The sequence below is a fragment of the Salvelinus fontinalis genome, chromosome 19 (genome assembly GCF_029448725.1).
Source record: "Salvelinus fontinalis isolate EN_2023a chromosome 19, ASM2944872v1, whole genome shotgun sequence".
Classification (NCBI taxonomy): domain Eukaryota; kingdom Metazoa; phylum Chordata; class Actinopteri; order Salmoniformes; family Salmonidae; genus Salvelinus; species Salvelinus fontinalis.
Window position 1 is genome coordinate 19,120,996 of NC_074683.1, and position 21,706 is coordinate 19,142,701.

A 21,706-nucleotide genomic window follows, 5' to 3' on the forward strand; every position below is an offset into this window, starting at 1 on the left:
ATTGATTACAAATTGTCATAAAGAAAACGTCCCCAGTGGATGGAACAGATACGACTGCTGGTTACACAAAGGGAGGGGGTTGGGTTTGAGTGAAAGAGCAGGAAGGGAGAAGGGAGAAGCTATGCTATCGTAAATACAGTATCTTATGCATTCTAAATTACCGCCCATTTGGAAAAGGAAAATGCAATAAATATTTACTCTGAGCTGCGCTTCAATAGGTTGGTGGTAGATGGAAGGCCGTGTGGCCCAACAGAGATCTTCCTTGTCCTTTGAAGAGTGTCCCTGGTGGTAACCTGAATATGTTGTAGTAACATCGTTGTGTGGTAGACGGGATAGGTCGTCCGTCCTTTCCTAGCTCACGTTTACACCGGCCGCTGCTAACTCAACGACTAGGAGGTATCACTTCTAGAGTGAATAAGAGTTCAAGTTCATACCAAGTTGCCATGCTATATGCTCATGCTATATCCTGGCTGGTCTAGTCGAAATTCATCCTTCCAGCATGGAGGTCGTCACCTTCACATTGAAATTCGATGCTAATTTTGTTAGGTTCTTGCTGAGGTTGGCTTTGTTCTGTAGGTGGTCTTTGTCCTTCTAACATAGGGCTCTTGCCCTAATGTACACAGAACAGCTTATTATCTAAACACTTTCAACATAGCACTGTCGCCCTAATGTCATCGGAACAGAAAGGTACATTTTCGTCAAGGGCTTTATATAGGAGGGGAGAGAAGGGCATGTTTCATAGTTTATAACCAATGTCTCTTCACATGGGCAGGGCCACTGAGTGAGCAGAGCTTTAACCTTATGAAAACCCAATTCTCTCATTTGGAAGCTAAAATTACATTTAATCTTTTCACAAGTAGTTTCATATTTATATTTATATTTATAAATGTAATGTAATGTATATTTAAACATTTAAAATTGCACAAAAATTCCATGTGAATCTGATAACTAGAATGTGTAAGCTTTCCAAGATACAGTTTATGTCGTCCTGTCATCATGTCTCAGACGCCAACTGATCTGGCATCATATTCATTGAGTACCAATGCATATTTTCAATTGGTTGGATTACTGAAATATGGTTCCTTTCCCCCCACCTTTTAATTTTCACAGACTCTCTATGTTTAACAAAGGCTTTTCAAGAGTCCTTCGGTAGAGTCAAGAGAGAGGAAAGGGAGAAAGGTATTTATGGGGGGTCATAAACCTTACCCACAGGTCAACGTCATGACACAACCATCAGTAAACCCCATAATTGGAAGGTGTACACAACCAGAGATACAGTAATGTGGGTCTCCTGTCCTTCATGAGATCACCAAATTAAACACACTCGTCATGACTGTCCCTTAAGTGTCCACGGACCACTCCCACATTCTCAAAAATATAAATATTGTTTAATTATTCAAACTTGATGTCCAAGGATCTCTCTGTGTTCCACAGTTTACATTCCAAACTCGAACACTACAGAGCATAGGGGCAGCGTATTTTATGACCGACCATAACACAGCCGGCTTCCTGCTCTCCCCCTCTACGAGAGAGAGCACGCTGTAGAGCGGACCCACTGTAACCTGATCCTTCAGATAGTCACAGGAGAGTTATGACAAGTTACAATCCTAATGCCTTCCCTCTATGGAAAACCCCATGTGGCTCCTAAGTGTATAGGCTTCTGCAGCCTTCTCTGACACTCTCCTCCTTCTGGTGCCAAGGTGTCTGGCTGTAGAACTCTCTCACCTCCCTGACTTTAGCCAACCGATCCCTGGTTTGTTGCCATGTAGCCCGGCAACTATGATTCTGATCACCAGACATACTTTTGGTTATTTTGTGTATGTGGACATCTGCTCGTAGAACATCTAATTCCAAAATCATGGGCATTAATATGGAGTTGGTCCCCGCTTTGCTGCTCTAACAGCCTCCACTCTTCTGAGAAGGCTTTCCACTAGATGTTGGAACATTGCTGTGGGGACTTGCTTCCATTCAGCCACAAGAGCATTAGTGAGGTCGGGCACTGATGTTGGGCGATTAGACCTGGCTCTCAGTCGGCGTTCCAATTAATCCCAAAGGTGTTCGATGGGGTTGAGGTCCGGGCTCTGTGCAGACCAGTCAAGTTCTTCCACACTGATCTTGACAAAACATTTCTGTATGGACCTCGCTTTGTGCACGGGGACATTGTCATGCTGAAACAAGAAAGGGCCTTCCGCAAACTGTTGGCACAAAGTTGGAAGCACAGAATTGTCTAGAATGTCATTGTATGCTGTAGCGTTAAGATTTCCCTTCACTGGAACTAAGGGGCTTAGTCTGAACCATGAAAAACAGCCCAATTGTCACGTTCGTCGTAACATTGAAGAGAGGAGGACCAAGGCGCAGCGTGATAACAATACATCTTCTCTTTTTATTTAAGACGAAACGAAGAACACTTTACAAACTAAACAAAAACAACAAACCAACGAACGCGACGCTATATAAGCAATAAGTGCATACACAGGCAACTTACACATAGACAATCACCCACGAACTACCTAATGAATATGGCTGCCTAAATATGGTTCCCAATCAGAGACAACGATAGACAGCTGTCTCTAATTGAGAACCAATCTAGGCAACCATAGACATACATACACCTAGACTGAACACTGCCCCATAAACATACAAAAACCCCTAGACAATACAAAACACATACATCCCCCATGTCACACCCTGTCCTAACTAAAATAATAAAGAAAACAAAGATAACTAAGGCCAGGGTGTGACACCAATACCATTATTACTCCTCCACCAAACTTTACAGTTGGCACTATGCATTTGGGCAGGTTGCGTTCTCCTGGCAATTCAGATTTGTCCCTCGGGCTGCCAGATGGTGAAGGGTGATTTGACCTTAGGCTTGTGTGTGTCTGCTCTGCCATGAAAACCCATTTCATGAAGCTCCCGATGAATAGTTATTGTGCTGACGTTGCTTCCAGAGGCAGTTTGGAACTCGGTAGTGAGTGTTGCAACTAAGGACAGACGATTGTTACGCGCTACGTGCTTCAGCACTCGGCGGTCCCATTGTGTGAGCTTGACTCCGTACTCACCTCTGCATACTGATACATGACAGAGCTAGTGTGGTCTACCACTTTGCGGCTGAACCGTTGTCTCCTAGATGTTTCCACTTCATAACAGCACTTACAGTTGACCGGGGCAGCTGTAGCAGGGCAGAAATATGACAAACTGACTTGTTGGAAAGGTGTCATCCTATGATGGCGCCACATTGAAAGTCACTGAGCTTTTCAATAAGCCAGTCCTACTGCCAATGTTTGTCTATGGAAATTGTATGGCTGTGTGCTCGATTTTATACGCCTGTCAGCAACGGGTGTGGCTGAAATAGCCGAATCCACTAATTTGAAGGGGTGTCCACATACTTTTGTATATATAGTGCATCTAGCCAATGAGCTACAGGCAATTACCTGCGGGTTTGGCCCCAACCGGATGCATCCGTTTTTCAGTGGAAATGGAAAAAGAGCCTGATGCGACGTCCGCGTTTTGGATTTGAACAAGACGACACTCCATCTTAACTCCTCCTCCACATTTGCTGGATTGGTTCAACAGTGCAGAAGAGAATCTCTTCCAACAATTCTTATGCTGTAGCCCTTAAGCCTTTATCGCTTGTACGGTGTTCCCTACTACTTTACAGCCTATGTTACTAGTCTTTATACCTTAGTAATCTTTATACCGTGCACAAATTATTAACGGTCTAATAATAGGGGGTCTCGGGGGGAAAAAATGGCCCAGTGTGTTAAAAATGCCAGGGACGATTTTTGGTCCAAGTCCGGCCCCGAACCTCACTGTAAAATGACTGTAATATAAAGCGTAAGTAAAAATGTTGTCCAGAAGTGTTAAAGGTTACAATTTAGAGTCAAAGCCAAGACAAATGCACAATATGAGACAGATGCACTGTATGTAAGAAGAGCAGAATTCACCATGACACCCTAGTTTCTAAATGTTTTTATTCAAATCACGTCACTTCTTAATATACAAACAACAACGGAGAAAGAAAGAGGCAAAACAGTTTCATGATGTAATTAATCCGTTCGCCAGTCTTCGTTTTCCATGTTGGGAACACAGACTATGTGTGGCGAGAGCCAGCCTTTGGATTCTCCCGTTCGTCCGTCGCCCAAAACGTCCTACTGGTCGGATCCCTCGTCCTGTGTACCACGAGGCATAGCTGTCTGGATCTGAGTGTCACAAATATTTTTGGCGGAGGAAAAATAGAAGACACACAACAACCCGTCTGAAAATAAATAATAATGTCAATGTTGGGGGGAGCTGAGAAATATAGGTGAGGTTGTAACAGAATCTGTGGGGTGAAAGGGACTGTGGGAGAAGTTGGAAGAGAATGAGAGGAGTGTGCACAAGAACATGGTAGGAGAGAGTGAGTGTGTGAATGCGGTCCAAAGAATGAAAGTGGCGAGAGCGATCATATGACTTTATAGTAAATTAGTTAAAGTTAAAGGAAAAAATGATGAGTAAAGAAAGACAGAGATTGGAAAATAACATACTTATCTCCATGGAGCGCTGTGGATACCCAACGTGTGTTTTGGATAGAGTCCGTGACAGCAGTAACATGAGGGCATAGAGCACCGCACACACCCTCATGGTCATCATACAGATATTCGATCACTGAGTCCTAGGCTGGGGCAGACGTCAATCTGGAACAATAAAGTTTTACTTTAGAATTGAATTCTTGCTAATGAGCATAGGTTCATAGAAAGTAAATAGCATTCATCATGCAAATAATAATAGAAATCAATGATCAACCAGAACCAATTAACATAACTTTGATTATAAAGGTGCTATAGAATAAATTATTTAGAGTCCAGGAATTTATAATATGAGATTAAATAATAACAATCAGAAGATACAGTACAACAGAATACCAAGCTCCTAGTACATTTCTGTCTTCTGTTGCCAAACTATCATAAGCGCAATACACTGACTACCAAACTATGCATGAAACAATTCTGTAAACATTGCATGGACAAGAAAATAGCACAATACCCTAAGTGTAGAAAACATTGGGAACACTTGCTCTTTCCATGACATAGACTGACCAGGTAAATCCAGGTGAAAGCTATGATCCCTTATTGATGTCACCTGTTAATTCCACTTCAATCAGTGTGGATGAAGGGGAGGAGACAGGTTAAAGAAGTATTTTTAAGCCTTGAGACAATTGAGACATGGATTGTGTATGCGCCTTTCAGAGCGTGAATGGTCAAGACAGGGTGCATGGGGTATGATAGTAGGCGCCAGGCACACCAGTTTGAGTGTATCAAGAACTGCAACGCTGCAGGGTTTTTCATGCTCAACAGTTTCCCCATGTGTATCCACCACCATAAGGACATCCAGCCAACGTGACACAACTGTGGGAAGTATTGGACTCAGTATTGGACTCAATGGGCCAGCAACCCTGTATGCCTTCAACATCTTGTAGTCCATGCAGACGAATTGAGGCTGTTCTGAGGGCAAAGGGGGGTGCAACTCAATATTAGGAATTTTAGGTTGGGAAAATGTTGGTTGAAAAAAGACAAAATGCCTTTATATTGATGACTTTTTGCAAATCCAATCAGTTTTCCATGTGGATTCAACGTAATCACATAGATTTTATTTGGTTAAAATGACGCGGAAACATCAGTGATTCATCCAGTTTTTGCTATAGGACTTGGCTATGAAAATGATTGCAGTGCCTCTAAAACAGAATAGAAAAATAGCATTGGTAAATCCTGGGGATAGACTGGTCATGGAGTTCACTTGTGACATCAAATGTGCTTCAGGCGTGTAAAAAAAACAAGAATCAAATTTGCTCAAAATATAACAACCGCTATTAAAATAAAACATCTTAGAGTTAATTGAAGGACATTTAAGAGTTAAGAATAGACATGAAAACTTACAATGTGGAGAAGAGCCAAGTATCCTTTGGCTTTAGGAACCTCGGGTGTAGGACGGACAGAAAATCAGGCTTCGGCTTGTCCCTCTGCTTGAATGGAGAATCAAGAGAATCTTCTGCTCCGATGGCTAGCTACTAGAGTGTAAAAAGTATGATAGACCAGAGTTACTCAGTGTATTTAGTCTATGCGTCTAGGGAGAGATGAAGTGTCTTGGCATGCCTCTGCTTATCCTGTGAGGTGGATGGAGTTGAGGTGTACGGCTGTAGTGGAGAGTCATTCAGAAAAGGACCTGCTCTGGAAGTAGGTTTATATCCACACAGAGGGGATGCTGATGTCACATTGCACACCCACACACACACACACACACACACACACACACACACACACACACACACACACACACACACACACACACACACACACACACACACACCTTGTATCTACCTTGTGTCTCATTCCTCTTTTGTGTACATGGATATTAAACATTGACATCTTTCTCATGAGCCTGTTATTACTCGAATCATGATAATAAAACATTTTATTGTTCGTTTTTATGCGTCCTACTGTATCTGTACATTTGGTGACACTGCGCACATTAGCTGGCTAAACTTGACCTTACCCTACCACAGAACAAACCCTAACCACTCGTTAGCATTCATAAAATGATCGACTTTACCCTAACCTCTTGCTGTATGTTGCAGTTTCAGAAATGGATATAAATTGGTATAAATAAAAAAATGTAATGTTTGGTTGAGAGGTCAAGTCGCACGTGCATCTTCTCAAACATTCACACAAAGCCAATCATGAGCACATAGAGGACTCACATCCTCGGTGACACCTATAACTGCGTCATCTAAAATGAACAAGATATACTTACAAAACCATGAACATGCACAAACTATACAATGGTCTGAATAAATTAATTATTAAAAGGCAAGGTATGCTGCTTTCTGTAAATAGCCATGACCACAATCCTCCATGTATGATCCTTCATTCATGGTCCTACTTTAAATCTTGGAATAAGGGGTGAGAAAATGGAGGGGCGCAGTATATGGAATATTTTATGTCCAGCAAGGGGATTAGGAGAGTTATTAATATTATTTAACTACATTATGACTAGCTTCCATAATGTCTTTAAGGGTTTATTTAATAGAATCAGTTGTGCAGTCCCATTCATTCTGTATTGTATGTTTTATTGGAAAGAGTAGAGAGACTGTTGTTGACAGCTTGACCACCCAGGCCACACAAGTGCAATGCAATGTGGGTTGTGCGGATTTTCTCTTGACCATAATGGGTGGTCCCATATAGATAGGGCAAGAGTGAAACAGTATGTGTTGCGCAAAGTAATGTGTGGTAGCTATCTGTAATGGAATTCCTGCAGTGTGTCTATGTGCACTCGCAACAGGCATTCGGCTCGTTCAGAGGCCATTTCATGACAAGGCTGGTGATAACGACATGGAAAACATCTTAGTCTCACACCAGTGGACCTTAGCGAGACCTTTCAGAGGGATCTTAGTGAGAACTGTTTTTGATTTTCGCTAAGGAAATGACATACTTTTCAATAAGCAGCAGCCCGGAGAAAACGACTATCCTAAGAGTATCTGATTCCATCCCTATGTCACAGGAAATGTCGTGATCAAAATATCGCCATGTTTTCTTATAGACGGAATTAATCCGATGTCTATGGTTAAATTGCGATGAGATAAGACTCCAACCGCAAGAAATACAAAAACTTGACAAAGCTACAAATATATATTGGTGTGTAAACTTGTGGCTGAATAATAAGGCAGATAAGAAAACATATGCTGGGAGAAAAGGTAGTTGTTGAAATAAATATAATTGACCTTGAATTTATTGAGTCATTAATTACAAAAGTGGAAGCATGAATAAAAGACAAACACAAAAACATTTACTTTGTTTACATTTTAATTAGTAATGTCAAAGGTGTTACTTGGCACTATAGTAATGGAAACATGGTTCCCATACTTTGTAGTGATGTTCACTTTAAGATATCTAATAATACATATAAAATAGCAATTAAGAGGTCATGCAGAGGATACAAATTCATTCAAATGAATTAATTCAGATGACTACAAATGTACAGAGCAATTCAGTAGCAAAAAAGCAGTATTAAGTATATTGTACTAAAAGCTACATTAATGATACTTTACTGTTTTACATAGTACAATAGCGGCAATCAGTACATAGCTCTAACCTCTTTCTTGCATCATTCACGCACCCATGTTTGTGTGTATATCCTGAATATATGCCCAAATATTCCAGCATCAAATTGCTGTATCTATTTGAACAGTCTCCTACACCTACATAATTAAATGTCCCTCTATTCCATTTATAGTGCACTACATTAAGGGTTAAATAAATCAAATAAAAATAACTACTTTTGACTGTAACCCCATAGGACTCTGGTCAAAATAAGTGCACTACATAGGAAATAGGGTGCCATTTGGACGCAAAAAGGCCCGGCGTAATGGGCAGGCTTTATGGGGCCTAGCCCGACCTACCGTACATCCTTGCCCGTCCAAATAAAATATTGAATTATTGATCATTTATTTGACCGAGACGACTGCCGACAGAAAGACGCATCGATCTCAGTTAAAGCATCCGAGCGAGCGAAACAGCGCCTCTCTGTCTCAGTATGTGTAAAGGATGTATCTGATGCTATCTGGACCAAAAGAGTATGGCATGTCATACTATTTCTGGCCACACAGCATCAGATACATGAGCTACATATAGAGGGGCGCTGTTTCGCTCGCTTGGATGTGTCACGATCGTGTGGCGGATTGATGGACCAAAACGCAGCATTTGGAAAGTAAGCCATCTTCTTTTATTTTAAAAGATGACGAAAAATAAACACGAAACACTTAATACAAACTAACAAAACAACAAACGATCGTGAAGCTAATAAACGTCGTGCACATACAACAGGCTACAAACGTTCTGACATAGACAATTACTCACAACCAATGAGAGCCTATGGCTACCCTAAATAAGGCTCCCAATCAGAGACAACCGAAATCAGCTGTCTCTAATTGGGAACTCATTCAGGTAACCATAGACTCTCCTAGACAACTAAACATACATAGACAACACTAGACACATGTACTCCACACAAACCCATATACTATACCCAACCACCCCTTTACCATAAAAACACCCAAAACCAACAAAACACAAACATTCCCCATGTCACACCCTGACCTAACTAAAATAATAAAGAAAACAAAGAATACTAAGGCCAGGGCGTGACAGGATGCTTTCTCCTGTGATATAGCTTCAGCAGAGAGGAAGTGGCGAAGCGAGAGGGCTCACTCTTGCCAAAATCTGTCCAGTATAAATTCAATGCGTTTCTATGGGAATACCCATTGTTAGGGTGGAGACATAAGCAACTCGTCATTATGTACAGATCTCTGGTTTCAGCCTCTTGCTAATTGGAATGGAAAGTTGTCGTGTGCACAGTGTACTGTTAAGATGCTGGATTGCCCAAAAGTAAAAGCATGTTTCTCCCAAATTATATAATTACTCCTGTGTAAATAAAATAATTAAAAACACTTCACCAGGGAGCATGATTTAGCCACAGAGGATAATTAGCTTCTTTAAAAAAAATAGCTGTGGATTTTTTCAAAGTATTACACCAATTTAAAAAAACTGTGAACGCGCAAGCATGTGCACGCATGAGGCCCCGTGAAAAAACGGGCCCGCCTATGGAAAGCAAAGGCAGTCCAAATGATTCGTTCTGGCGCCGGGTCTGGACGCAGACCATGACTCAATCTCTTGTCCCTTGATGTCAGAAAGCACATAGACTGGAACCCAATGGAGAACCATATGTGCCACCTGGAATTGGTTTATGAATTGACCACTGAGATTTGGTTCCTACAAAGTGTTCCATGAACCCTATGGAATGAAGCCTATATGAGAAACAGCTGCAATTCTCTGGAGAAAACCCTACATATAATTGCGTAATCTGTTAATAGTTAAGTTAATAAAGCTTTTCAACAGGCTCATTCAACCGTAGTACAAACATGTGATTACAGTTAATGTACTATGGATGTCTAAGTCTAGTCATTAGTACATTTTAATAAACTTGGCAGTTAAATCATTGCTATGTTTTTTTTAGTTTAAAAAAAAACTTTTTAACAAATGCATTAAGACAATGAAACATGAAGCATAACATTTCACATTGTTGAATATAAATATTATTAGAAATAATATTGGATAAATGTAATAAACAAACAAACACAGAGAGATAATGGCATTATACCCAGGTTCAGTTCACAATAACGTATAGCCAATGAAAGACCTTGACAAAGTATTCTAAATGGACTCCTGCTCCAGAAGATTCTCTGTTATAAGAATCACTCAGTTACAAGATGCTCAACTTCCTCCTCATGGACCCTGTGCCATTACTGGTTTCTGCAGAATAGAGAGAGAGAAGAGAGAGAGAAGAGAAGAGAGAAGAGAGAGAGAATAGAGAGAGAGAATAGAGAGAGAGAATAGAGAGAGAGAATAGAGAGAGAGAATAGAGAGAGAGAGAGAGAGAGAGAGAGAGAGAGAGAGAGAGAGAGAGAGAGAGAGAGAGAGAGAGAGAGAGAGAGAAATGGGGAGGAGAGGGAGAGAATGCTTTGATTCCATTGGAGAGTGATTGGACGATTATCCCAAACACGACTGACTTATAAACCTGGGACATTGGGACACAAGAATAGTTCAACATGTGTCACATAAATACCCTTGATGCTTAGTTGTTAGGTCAGCTGAAAAGACTGGGACCGCAAATTTTAAATCATACCGATGATCATAACTAATATAATTTAGGGCCACCTAAAATAGGCTGAATAACTAACTATACCTAAGGGGCTGATGAGAAAGTGTTGTGTGTGTACAGTATTCCTCCCACACTCACACAGCGCTCTCATAAAACTCTTGTAGAAGTCTGGCAACTCAACGCATACAGCAATCCTACACTAAGAACCTTCTTAAACCAAACTAGTGGTGCAACCACGTTTTAAATCAACCCGAATAAGAAAAACATTTTGGCATTGGACAGCACCCCGAACAACTCTCTCTTGCTCGCCTCTTTCCTCATCGCGCCCTGTTCTCCGTGTCTCTCTTATCGCATTCCTCTTATCAGTGTTCAACGCACGTGTCACTGAAGTGGCGGCAGTGCAAAACAATCACGGTTGATTTCTCTACGGGATCTATGGGATAGAGAACGTCGTTGAGTGCGTCACAGTGTTTAGAGCCTACACAGGCAACTTGACAATGAAAAAAAGTGAATACAGGTATGACTCCAAGCCTCACCACCCTGTTCTAATGACTATGCAATGTAGAAACAAGAGAACGATTATACCTCTGCAGCTTTACATTTAGAGGCCCAAAACAAGAGAAACAATGTTTTGATTCTTAGATCAACACCATTTTATCAGCTCCGGTAATTCATGAATTACCCAATCAACACACAGATGAACCAAAACCAACCACATGCCTACCCCGTGTGGAATAAACTCAAGAGAGTATGAAGGAGTATGCCAACAAGAGAAACACCACACAGAGCAACCAGTGCTTTAGATTTGGCATAGAGCAGTAGGGCAACACGTTGGGCAACATTTTGGTAGCCTAGAGTCCGGGGAAAATGTTGCCTTTTATAAACCCATTTCATGCAATTCTACATCATTTAAGATGACTGGAGACTTCAGCGCAATCTTTTTTTAATACCTCACAAATGATCAAAATGACAGGCTACTTTGACACCGACAAACTGTGAATCTGAGATCAATAAAACCGACCTTGTCTTGAATCCATCACTAGCCTAGGCCTAGGTGTGTGGAGACACACGTATTGTGCAATATGAGGAGGACATTATAGTCCCAAAAAAGCTTTTCCGTTTCACTGACTCACCCAATGATGCACAGCTCACTCAACGCTGATGGCTGACGCGCTCGTGCTGAAAGCTTATCTCTCTCGTTTTTTACTTGGTAAAACAACGTTGTCCGCTCAATATGCCTAGTTGGAAGGTGATCATTTGGTAGTCTACGAACAGATTAGTCTTCTCTTTTCAGCAGGGTCCATTTGTTTTCCAACCTGTGTTTTCCCGCGATTGTATTTGAACAATTGCGAAAGGCCTGTTTTGGCTGCATGCTGTTCACTGACAATTTTGCAGGGCATTCCCGACTGTAGGCATGCCTAGTAATTGGGCTTCACACTATCCACAGCTAGGCATTTCAAAAAATAAATAAGCTATTGATCCTCTGTGGCTAAATTATAGGTCTACTCCTGGTGTAGTATTCAATATTATTTAATTTCTTTCTGAAAAGACAGCATTAATTATATAACTGTGGCAAATGTATTTCAATTCACCATGGGTGCTGCGGCACCTCCAGCACCCTTCAGTGGATTTGATTCTATAAAGAAATAAATGAAGTGCAACACTGGAGAGATGAGAGTTGCAGGCTCATGTCTATCAGAGCAGAGAGAGGGAGATGGATTACAGAAAGTGAATCTCATTTCAGTTCTGTGAGAGATAGACACGCTTCTCTCACCACAGCAATGGCCACGCGTTGGTCTATATAGGCCACAATGTTACACAAACCATAGGCTAAACCCGGGCCGGCCCAACACAAATCAATTCTTTGTATATCAGGCGCGTTTTCACATTACGTTTTTTAGGGGACAGGAGAATTACAGAGGAGTCGACTTGAATTAACTTAAATAGCTTTTATTATATTTTTTACATTGAAAACTGATTGTTTTTCATGCCATGAAAGGTACTGTACCACATCCTGGCAAATGGGATCCAAAACAAAACAGTCAGAAACAGAGGTGCTGGATCCTGTTCCGGCAGGATCCGGCACAAATTAAGCACTGAGAGCAACCACAAACCAACAACAGGCATAGCCAACCCAGCCTGTATAAGCCCAGTGTAACCAACCACTGGCGAACCCATCACCAGCCACCCTGAGACTGGGTCCTACGCCACAGGATGTGGTGCGCTGGAGCTGAGGCCTTCCCACTGGGTCAGGGAGCCCGTGTTGACTGATTTCCTCTGAAACCTCTTCCTCTGGAAGTTGGAACACACAGGTTTCGTCCCAGTGTCTCCTTCCTGAAGTGTGCACTCGTTCACTACTCCCGACAAGTTTAAAACATTGGATTGGCGCAGACATGGGCTAGAGTGAGTTTCCATACACCACTCATTTCCTTTCGAATCCATGAAGGAAAGTGAACAAGTGCACACTTCGGGAGAAAGAAGAGATTATTAGAAAGCAACCACCGTATAGAGCTGTTTGCAACCTCTCTATAAAGTGTTTTTGGGGTCCCCCACAAGCATGTCTTTTCTCATGTAGGGAGGTTCCCGGTAGCGTGGTTCTAGATCTGTTTGTGCTGTCTTGCCAACTTCAATCACCATAGGAGTTAACAAGAAAGCAAAAACAGATCTGGGACCGAGCTAGGTTCCTGGTGACACTTTAGTTCAACTGTCGCCCTCACTCTGACATAGTGCTGTCATAAACATTTGATAATGTCATGTAGTGAAGCTTATTATGACGATCAACCAGAAACATATGATAATTGACATACTATAAACCTGTAGCAATGTATGACACGGTTATGACTGTCCAAAGCATGGGAAGTGTTCCAAAGTTTCTTGGCCAATTGGTACACTCGGGAATGAGCTCCGCAATGTTTCTCAATTCTATCATGTTCTAAGTGAAACAAGGTTAAAGACTTTAGGGTTTACGAGCCCCTGTAGATTCTGCAAGCGCGGCATTTTTCGGTTCTTACTTGTTGGAAGGTCATAGGCACTTCTCCTTCTTTGGGGAGGGACAGTTGACTAAAAGAAAATGGAGAGAAGAAAACAGAATGTAATTGTGAGGAGGACCTTGGACGCACATGAAGACTCGGCAGTAGTCTGATTCAAATTAGACACTGGAATCAGACAGAGACACCTCTTCCCACGCTATGTCTGTGCTATGTTATGGTGACATGGGAGTTGATCTGTGAAAAAGTAAAAAAGCTCGTTTCATCTCTTGGAGAGTGCTTTGTAATGAGCCTATATGGGTGAAAATGTCACTTTTCGAAAAATACACATAACACCATGTTTTGTTTTACACGAGGGTCCTGTTTTCATCAAAATCATGAGTAAGTACAGAGATACTCAAATCTGATTTTGACAGGTCCCAGGCTCTGCCCACTTTACCTTTCTCCTGGTCATATCCACAGACATCCCAGCAGCACTCAGGGCAGCGATCTTGTTCTCGATGTCTGTCACCTTCAGGGGAAAAGGACAATAACTCAATGGAACTGTGTCTCCTGGACCCAGATTAAGCCTGCTGTTGGACTAAAAAGGTAGCTCAATAAAGAAGCTCCATTGAAAGTGCTTTTTTAGTCCAGGAACGGATGATCTTTAAAGACCTTTCTGAACAATGTGCCTCCTTGGTTTGAAGTGTATGGCTTGAGATTTGCTGGTTGCCCATCTCTAATGCTTGACTAGACTAAGGGGCAGTGGTGGTTCCAGGCATAAGCGACATAATCGGCTGCTTAGGTCCTGATCGAATACACCAGGTGCAATTTGGTTGTGCATCAGCAGTTTCTCTCTTGTTATGTCAGTCACTGACAATCAACTCAAAAATCAAATCAAGTTGTATTGTTCGCATACACATAGTGCATTTGGAAAGTATTCAGACCCCTTGACTTTTTCCACATTTTGTTACTTTACAGCCTTATTCTACAATATATTGAATCGTTTTCCCCCCCTCATCAATCTACGCACAATACCCTATAAATGACAAAGCAAAAACAGTTAAGACATTTTTGCAAATTTATAAATAATGAAGAGAAAAATTTTGAAATATCACATTTACATAATTATTCAGAATCTTTACTCAGTACCTAGTCAAAGCACCTTTGGCAGCTATTACAGCCTCGAGTCTTCTTGGGTTTGATGCTACAAGCTTAGCACAGCTGTATTTGGGGAGTTTCTCCCATTCTTCTCTGCAGATCTTCTCAAGCTTTGTCAGTTTGGATGGGGAGCGTCGCTACACAGCTATTTTCAGGTCTCTCCAGAGATGTATGATCGGGTTCAAGTGCGGGCTCTGGCTGGTCCACTCAAGGACATTCAGAGACTTGTCCCGAAGCCACTCCTGCGTTGTCTTGGCTGTGTACTTAGAGTCGTTGTCCAGTTGGAAGGTGAACCTCTGCCCCAGGCTGAGGTCCTGAGCGCTCTGGAGTAGGTTTTCATCAAGGATCTCTCTGTACATTGCTCCGTTCATCTTTGCCTCAATCCTGACTAGTCTCCCAGTCCCTGCCACTGAAAAACATCCCCACAGCATGATGCTGCCACTATCATGCTTGGCATTCAGGCCAAAGAGTTCAATCTTGTTTTCATCAGACCAGATAATCTTGTTTCTCATGGTCTGAGAGTCCTTTAGGTGCCTTTTGGCAAACTCCAAGCGGGCTGTCATGTGCCTTTTACTAAGGAGTGGTTTCTGTCTGGCCGCTCTACCATAAAGGCCTCCTTGGTGGAGTGATGCAGAGATAGTTGTCGTTCAGGAAGGTTCTCCCATCTCCACAGAAGAATTCTGGAGCTCTGTCAGAGTGACCATCGTGTTCTTGGTCACCTCCCTGACCTAGGCCCTTCTCGCTGATTGCTCAGTTTGGCCGGGTATCCAGCTTTAGGAACAGTCTTGGTAGTTCCAAACTTCTTCCATTTAAGAATGATGGAAGCCACTGTGTTCTTGGAGACCTTCAATGCTGCAGACATTTTTTGGTACCCTTTCCAGATATGTCCCTCAACACAATCCTGTATCGGAGCTCTACAGACAATTCCTTCAACCTCATGGCTTGGTTTTTGCTCTGAGATGCACTGCCAACTGTGGGACCTTATATAGACATGTGTGTGCCTCTCCAAATCATGTCCAATCAATTACATTTTCCATAGGTGGACTCCAATCAAGTTGTAGAAACATCAAGGATGATCAGTGGAAACAGGATGCACCTGAGCTCAAATTTGAGTCTCATAGCAAAGGGTCTGAATACTTATGTAAATAAGGTATCTGTTTTTATTGTTAATACATTTGCAAACATTTTTAATATCCTGTTTTTGCTTTTTCATTATGGGGTATTGTGTGTAGGTTGATGAGGATAATTTTTTTTATAATTTTTTTTAGAATAAGGCTGTAACGTAACAAAATGTGGAAAAAGTCAAGGGGTCTGAATACTTTCCGAATGCACTGTATTTAGCATATGTTGAGGGTGTAGCAAATGCTGTCATTGAATTAGCCATGTCAGCTAACAATTTTTAGCGACATAGTTAGTCTAGCCAGCTATCTAAACTTGTAAACTCAGCAAAAACAGAAACGTCCCTTTTTATCAGGACTCTGTCTCAAAGACAATTTGTAAAAATCCAAATAACTTCACAGATCTTCATTGTAAAGGGTTTAAACACTGTTTCCCATACTTATCCAATGAACCATAAACAATTAATGAACATGCATCTGTGGCACGGTCGTTAAGACACTAACAACTTACAGACGGTAGGCAATTAAGGCCACAGTTATGAAAACTTTGGACACTAAGAGGCCTTTCTACTGACTCTGAAAAACACCAAAAGAAAGATGCCCAGGGTCCCTGCTCATCTGCGTGAATGTGCCTTAAGCATGCTGCAAGGAGGCATGGGGACTGCAGATGTGGCCAGGGCAATAAATTGCAATGTACGTACTGTGAAACGCCTAAGACAGCGCTACAGGGAGACAGAACAGAATTATGTAGTAACCAAACGTGTTAAACATATCAAAATATATTTTATATTTGAGATTCTTCAAAGTAGCCACCTATTGCCTTGACAGGTTTGCACACTCTTGGCATTCTCTCAACCAGCTTCCCCTGGAATGCTTTACCAACAGTCTTGAAGGAGTTCCCACATATGCTGAGCACTTGTTGGCTGCTTTTCCTTCACTCTGCGGTCCAACTCATCCCAAACCATCTCAATTGGGTTGAGTTTAGGTGATTGTGGAGGCCAGGTCAACTGATGCAGCACTCCATCACTCTACTTCTTTGTCAAATAGCCCTTACACAGCCTAGAGGTCTGTTGGGTCATTGTCCTGTTGAAAAACAAACGATAGTTCCCCTAACCAGATGGGATGGTGTATCGCTGCAGAATGCTGTGGTAGCCATTCTGGTTAAGTGTGCCTTGAATTCTAAATAAATCACAGACAGTGTCACCAGCAAAGCACCCCCACACCATCACACCTCTTCCTCTGCTTCAAGGTGGGATCACACATGCAGACATCATCCGTTATAATAACAGTAAAATAACAATAGCGAGACTATATACAGTGGCTACCGGTACAGAGTCAATGTGCGGGGGCACCGGTTAGTCCAGGATCCATGAGATTCCTAAAGGTCTTACTCACATCGGCTACAGAGAGCGTCATCACACAGTCGTCCGAAACAGCTGATGCACTCATGCATGTTTCAGTGTTACTTGCCTCGACGTGAGCATAGAAATAATTTAGCTCATCTGGTAAACTCGTGTCACTGGGCAGCTCGCCAAATGGAGAGAGAGCTTTGTACGCATCTCTGTGTGTGGAGTAAAGGTGGTCTAGAATTTTTTTTACCTCTGGTTGCACATTTAACATGCTGGTAGAAATTAGGTAAAACGGATTTAAGTTTCCCTGCATTAAAGTCTCCGGCCACTAGGAGCACCGCCTCTGGATGAGTGTTTTCCTGTTTGCTTATGGCCGTATACTGCTCATTGAGTGCGGTCTTAGTACCAGCAACGGTTTGTGGTGGTATATAGATAGCCACGAAGACTATAGATGAAAACTCTCTAGGTAGATAGTGTGATCTACAGCTTATCATGAGATACTCTACCTCAGGCGAGCAAAACCTTGAGACTTCCTTAGATATCATGCACGAGCTGTTGTTTACAAATATACAGACCCCGCCACCCCTTGTCTTACCAGAGGCTGCTGTTCTATCCTGCCGATACAGTGTCTAACCCGCTAGCTGTATGTTATTCATGTCGTCGTTCAGCCACAACTCAGTAAAATATAAGATATTACAGTTTTTAATGTCCCGTTGGTAGGATATACTTGCTTGTAGATTGTCCACTTTATTACCCTGCGATTGTACGTTGGCCAATAGTACCGATGGCGAAGGCAGATTAGCCACTCGTCGCCGGATCCTTACAAGGCACCCCGATCTCCTTCCGCGATATCTCCGTCTCTTTCTCCTGCGAATGACGGGGATGAGGGCCTTGTCTGGTGTCTGGAGCAAATCCCTCTCGTCTGACTCATTAAAGAAACATTATTCGTCCAGTTCAAGGTGAGTAATCACCGTTCTGATGTCCATTAGCTCTTTTCAGTCATAAGAGACGGTATCAGCAATATTATGTACAAAATAAGTTAAAAAATACAAAATAGCACGGTTGTGAGCCCATAAAATGGGAGCCCATAAAACGGCAGCCATCCCCGCCGGCACCATCTTTCGATCATGAAGGCCTGATTCATGCAGTCTCCCCTGAACAGTTGCTGTTGAGATGTGTCTGTTACGTTAACTCTGTGAAGCATTTATTTGGGCTGCTATTTCTGAGGCTGGTCTAGAAGAAAAAAGAAACGCACACCTATGTAGGCGAGGTGCTGGCTAGCGGAGTAGAAAACTAGAAAATAAAGGAGAGCCGCACACTCTAGGAGCTCAGATGCAAAAATATTTAATTACCAACGGTTCGACAGGCAAGCTGTCTTCATCAGGGTACAATCACAGACACTGCGGGATGACTCGTTTATATATAGTGTCAAGACACACAGGTGTCTGTAATCATGGCCAACAGTGGCCTAATATCATTGGTTAATTACTCATATTAAAATGGCATAGAATGAGCAACATACAATTAATACAAATGGATAGCATACGATCATAGACACACTAAAGACCACACAAGCCTACAAACAACCACAATGGCAAAGTCACAACAATCACAACAATCACAAGAATGGCTTCAGATCAAAGTCCACATTAAGACCGAAGGGAGCAAGGGTCTTTAAATTAAATATCCAAGCAGCCTCTCGTCTTAACAATAAATTATCAAGGTCACCCCCTCTCCTAGGGAGGGTGACATGTTCGATGCCAATATAACGCAAAGATGAAATCGAGTGGCCTGCCTCCAAAAAGTGGGCCGCAACTGGGTAGGTCAAGTTTTTGCACCTAATGGTGCTACGATGCTCTGAGATACGTACTTTTAATTCACGCTTTGTTTTACCCACATAATTTTTACCACAAGGACAAGTTATGAGATAAATAACTGCCTTAGTGGAGCACGTAATAACACCTTTGATTGGGATCGATGTCCCTGTTTGTGGATGTTTAAAGGATCTGCATTTATAAGTGCCATTGCATTGGGCACAGCCATTACACTTATAATTACCATCCAATAGGGGCGCAAATAGACGTTGTTCAGGAATATCTTGGGGGGTTAAATCAGAGTGTACCAATTGGTCTCGGAGATTTCTGCCCCGCGAAAATACGACCAAGGGAAGGTCAGAAAACACATTACCGAGACTATCATCGGATTTAAGAATATGCCAATGTTTGTGAACGATTCCCTTAATTTGTTCAGAGCGCTTTGAATAGCGGGTAGTTAAAATGCAAGAATGCGTCTTTTTGCGAGACTGCCCTTGAAAAAGGTCATGTCTCGTTTTGTTTTGAATTTTCTCAATGGCATTATTAATCTGATCATTTTTGTACCCCCTCTCCTTGAACTTTCTTTGCGTCTCAGCCATATTTCTGTCGAAATCTGATTGTTTTTTGCAAATTCTTTTGATTCGACAGAATTGGCTGTAGGGCAAACTATTTTTCAAGGGAAGTGGGTGACAACTGTCAGCCCTCAACAAACTGTTACGATCAGTAGGTTTCCTGTAAAGATCAGTGTATAGAACATTATTTTCACACAATATCAGAAGATCAAGAAAACTGATTTGACGTGTATCAGATTGCATAGTAAATCTCAAATGTTCAGAACAGGAGTTAAGAAAATCATGGAACGCCTGGAGCTGTTTTACATCACCCCTCCATAGAACAAAAATATCATCAATATACCGTTTCCAAATAATGATGTTAGGCAAGAAAACATTTTTGAGAGGATTGAAAATAGACTGTTTCTCCATGTAACCAACATACAAATTAGCATAGTTAGGAGCCATGGGGGATCCCATAGCAGTACCCTTCGTCTGAATAAAGAAATCATTTAGAAACATGAAATAGTTGTGTGTAAGTACTATTTCAGTCAATGTTATAATGCATTCACTGGAAGGTAGTTTATTGGGGTCACGTTGCAGAAGAAAATGTTCCATAGCTTCAATACCGCCCTCGTGAGGAATATTAGTGTATAACGACTCAACATCAAAAGTAACTAACAATGTGTTCTCAGGGAGAGGATCAAGAGATTCTATGATAGAGATCATACTGCTGGTGTCCTTTACAAAGGAGGGGAGCTGTTCTGCGAGTGGTCTAATAAAAAAATCAACAAAAGTAGAAAGAGGGGCCGTTACTGCATCAATGCCCGCTACAATAGGGCGCCCTGGAGGTTTAGTAACATTCTTATGTAATTTCGGCAAATTTCTGAGGCTGGTAACACGAATGGACGTATCCTCTGCAGCAGAGGTAACTCCGGGTCTTCCTTTCCTGTGGTGGTCCTTATGAGAGCCAGTTTCATCATAGCGCTTGATGGTTTTTGCAACTCCACGAAGAAACTTTGAAAGTTCTTGAAATGTTACATATTGACTGACCTTCATGTCTTAAAGTAATGATGGCCTGTCATTTCTCTGCTTATTTGACCTGTTCTTGCCATAATATGGACTTGGTCTTTTACCAAATAGGGCTATCTTCTGTATAGCACCCCTACCTTGTCACCACACAATTGATTGGCTCAAACACATTAAGAAAGAAAGAAATTCCAAAAATTAACGTTTAACAAGGCACACTTGTTAATTGAAATGCATTCCAGGTGACTACCTTATCAAGCTGGTTGACAGAATGCCAAGAGTGTGCAAAGCTGACATCAAGGCATATTGTAACTACTTTGAAGATTCTCAAATATAAAATAGATTTGGATTTAACACTATTTTGGTTACTACATGATTCCATATGTGTTATTTCATAGTTTTAATGTCTTCACTATTATTCTACAATGTAGAAAATAGTAAAAATAAAGAAAAACCTTTGAATCAGTAGGTGTGTCCAAAGTTCTCACCTGTCTGTGTTTTTTTTATTTGAATCTCTGATTGCTAGGATCATTTTAAGATGCCACTTTGGCAAAGTGACTCACTACCCAAACCAGACGTAACTGGTTTCAAGTGGCCAAGAGACGCCATGTGATCTCCAACTTCTTACTAGTGGACGAACTGGGAATCAGACAGGGGATATATTTACATCAATAAATAGGTAGAAACCTCCTCATATGTGACCGACCAGCTCAAATCGGTCTTATGTAGCAACATTTTAAATTATGTTTTCTACACTGTATAAAAGTAGAGACTCATGGTACATCATACACTACAGTTGAGGAACAATGGGAAAGTAATTCTGCTTTGATAGTGATAAACTTGTGAACTCACTTTTGAGAAAATGGCCTTTGAATGTTTTGGTGCTACTACTGTTAAGCCCTTCTTTGTCTAAACCCATTCAGCATCGTTCACACCCTTTTAAGTTTCAGACCCACCCATCTCTTTAACCCTTTCATGCGTAAGTTCCAAATATCTCTAATGGTCACCCCAGCGTGAGTTTTTTTA

At 41.6% G+C, this 21,706-nt stretch overlaps 1 protein-coding gene and 1 long non-coding RNA gene across 5 annotated transcripts in view; both read right to left on the reverse strand.

Annotated features, from left to right (window-relative positions):
* Positions 1-3,957: 3,957 nt before the first annotated feature.
* Positions 3,958-6,211, reverse strand: LOC129817009 (uncharacterized). Of its 2 annotated transcripts, none has more exons than XR_008753647.1 (3): positions 5,916-6,211; positions 4,527-4,676; positions 3,958-4,202 (listed from the first exon to the last, which is right to left on the reverse strand). It is a non-coding gene; the product is annotated as an uncharacterized LOC129817009 (long non-coding RNA). The 2 variants fall into 2 exon arrangements; XR_008753648.1 differs by having other exon boundaries at positions 3,958-4,258.
* Positions 6,212-7,820: 1,609 nt separating this feature from the next.
* The window catches only part of LOC129816464 (melanophilin-like), a 133,677-nt gene continuing 119,791 nt past the window's right edge, over positions 7,821-21,706 (reverse strand). For all 3 annotated transcript variants that reach the window (XM_055870989.1, XM_055870988.1, XM_055870987.1), the window contains 3 exons: positions 14,119-14,190; positions 13,704-13,752; positions 7,821-10,343 (listed from right to left, as the gene is read on the reverse strand). In XM_055870989.1, coding sequence (XP_055726964.1) covers positions 10,294-10,343; positions 13,704-13,752; positions 14,119-14,190 — 171 coding nt within the window. In that variant the 3' untranslated portion in view covers positions 7,821-10,293. The remainder of the gene's footprint in view (positions 10,344-13,703; positions 13,753-14,118; positions 14,191-21,706) is intronic.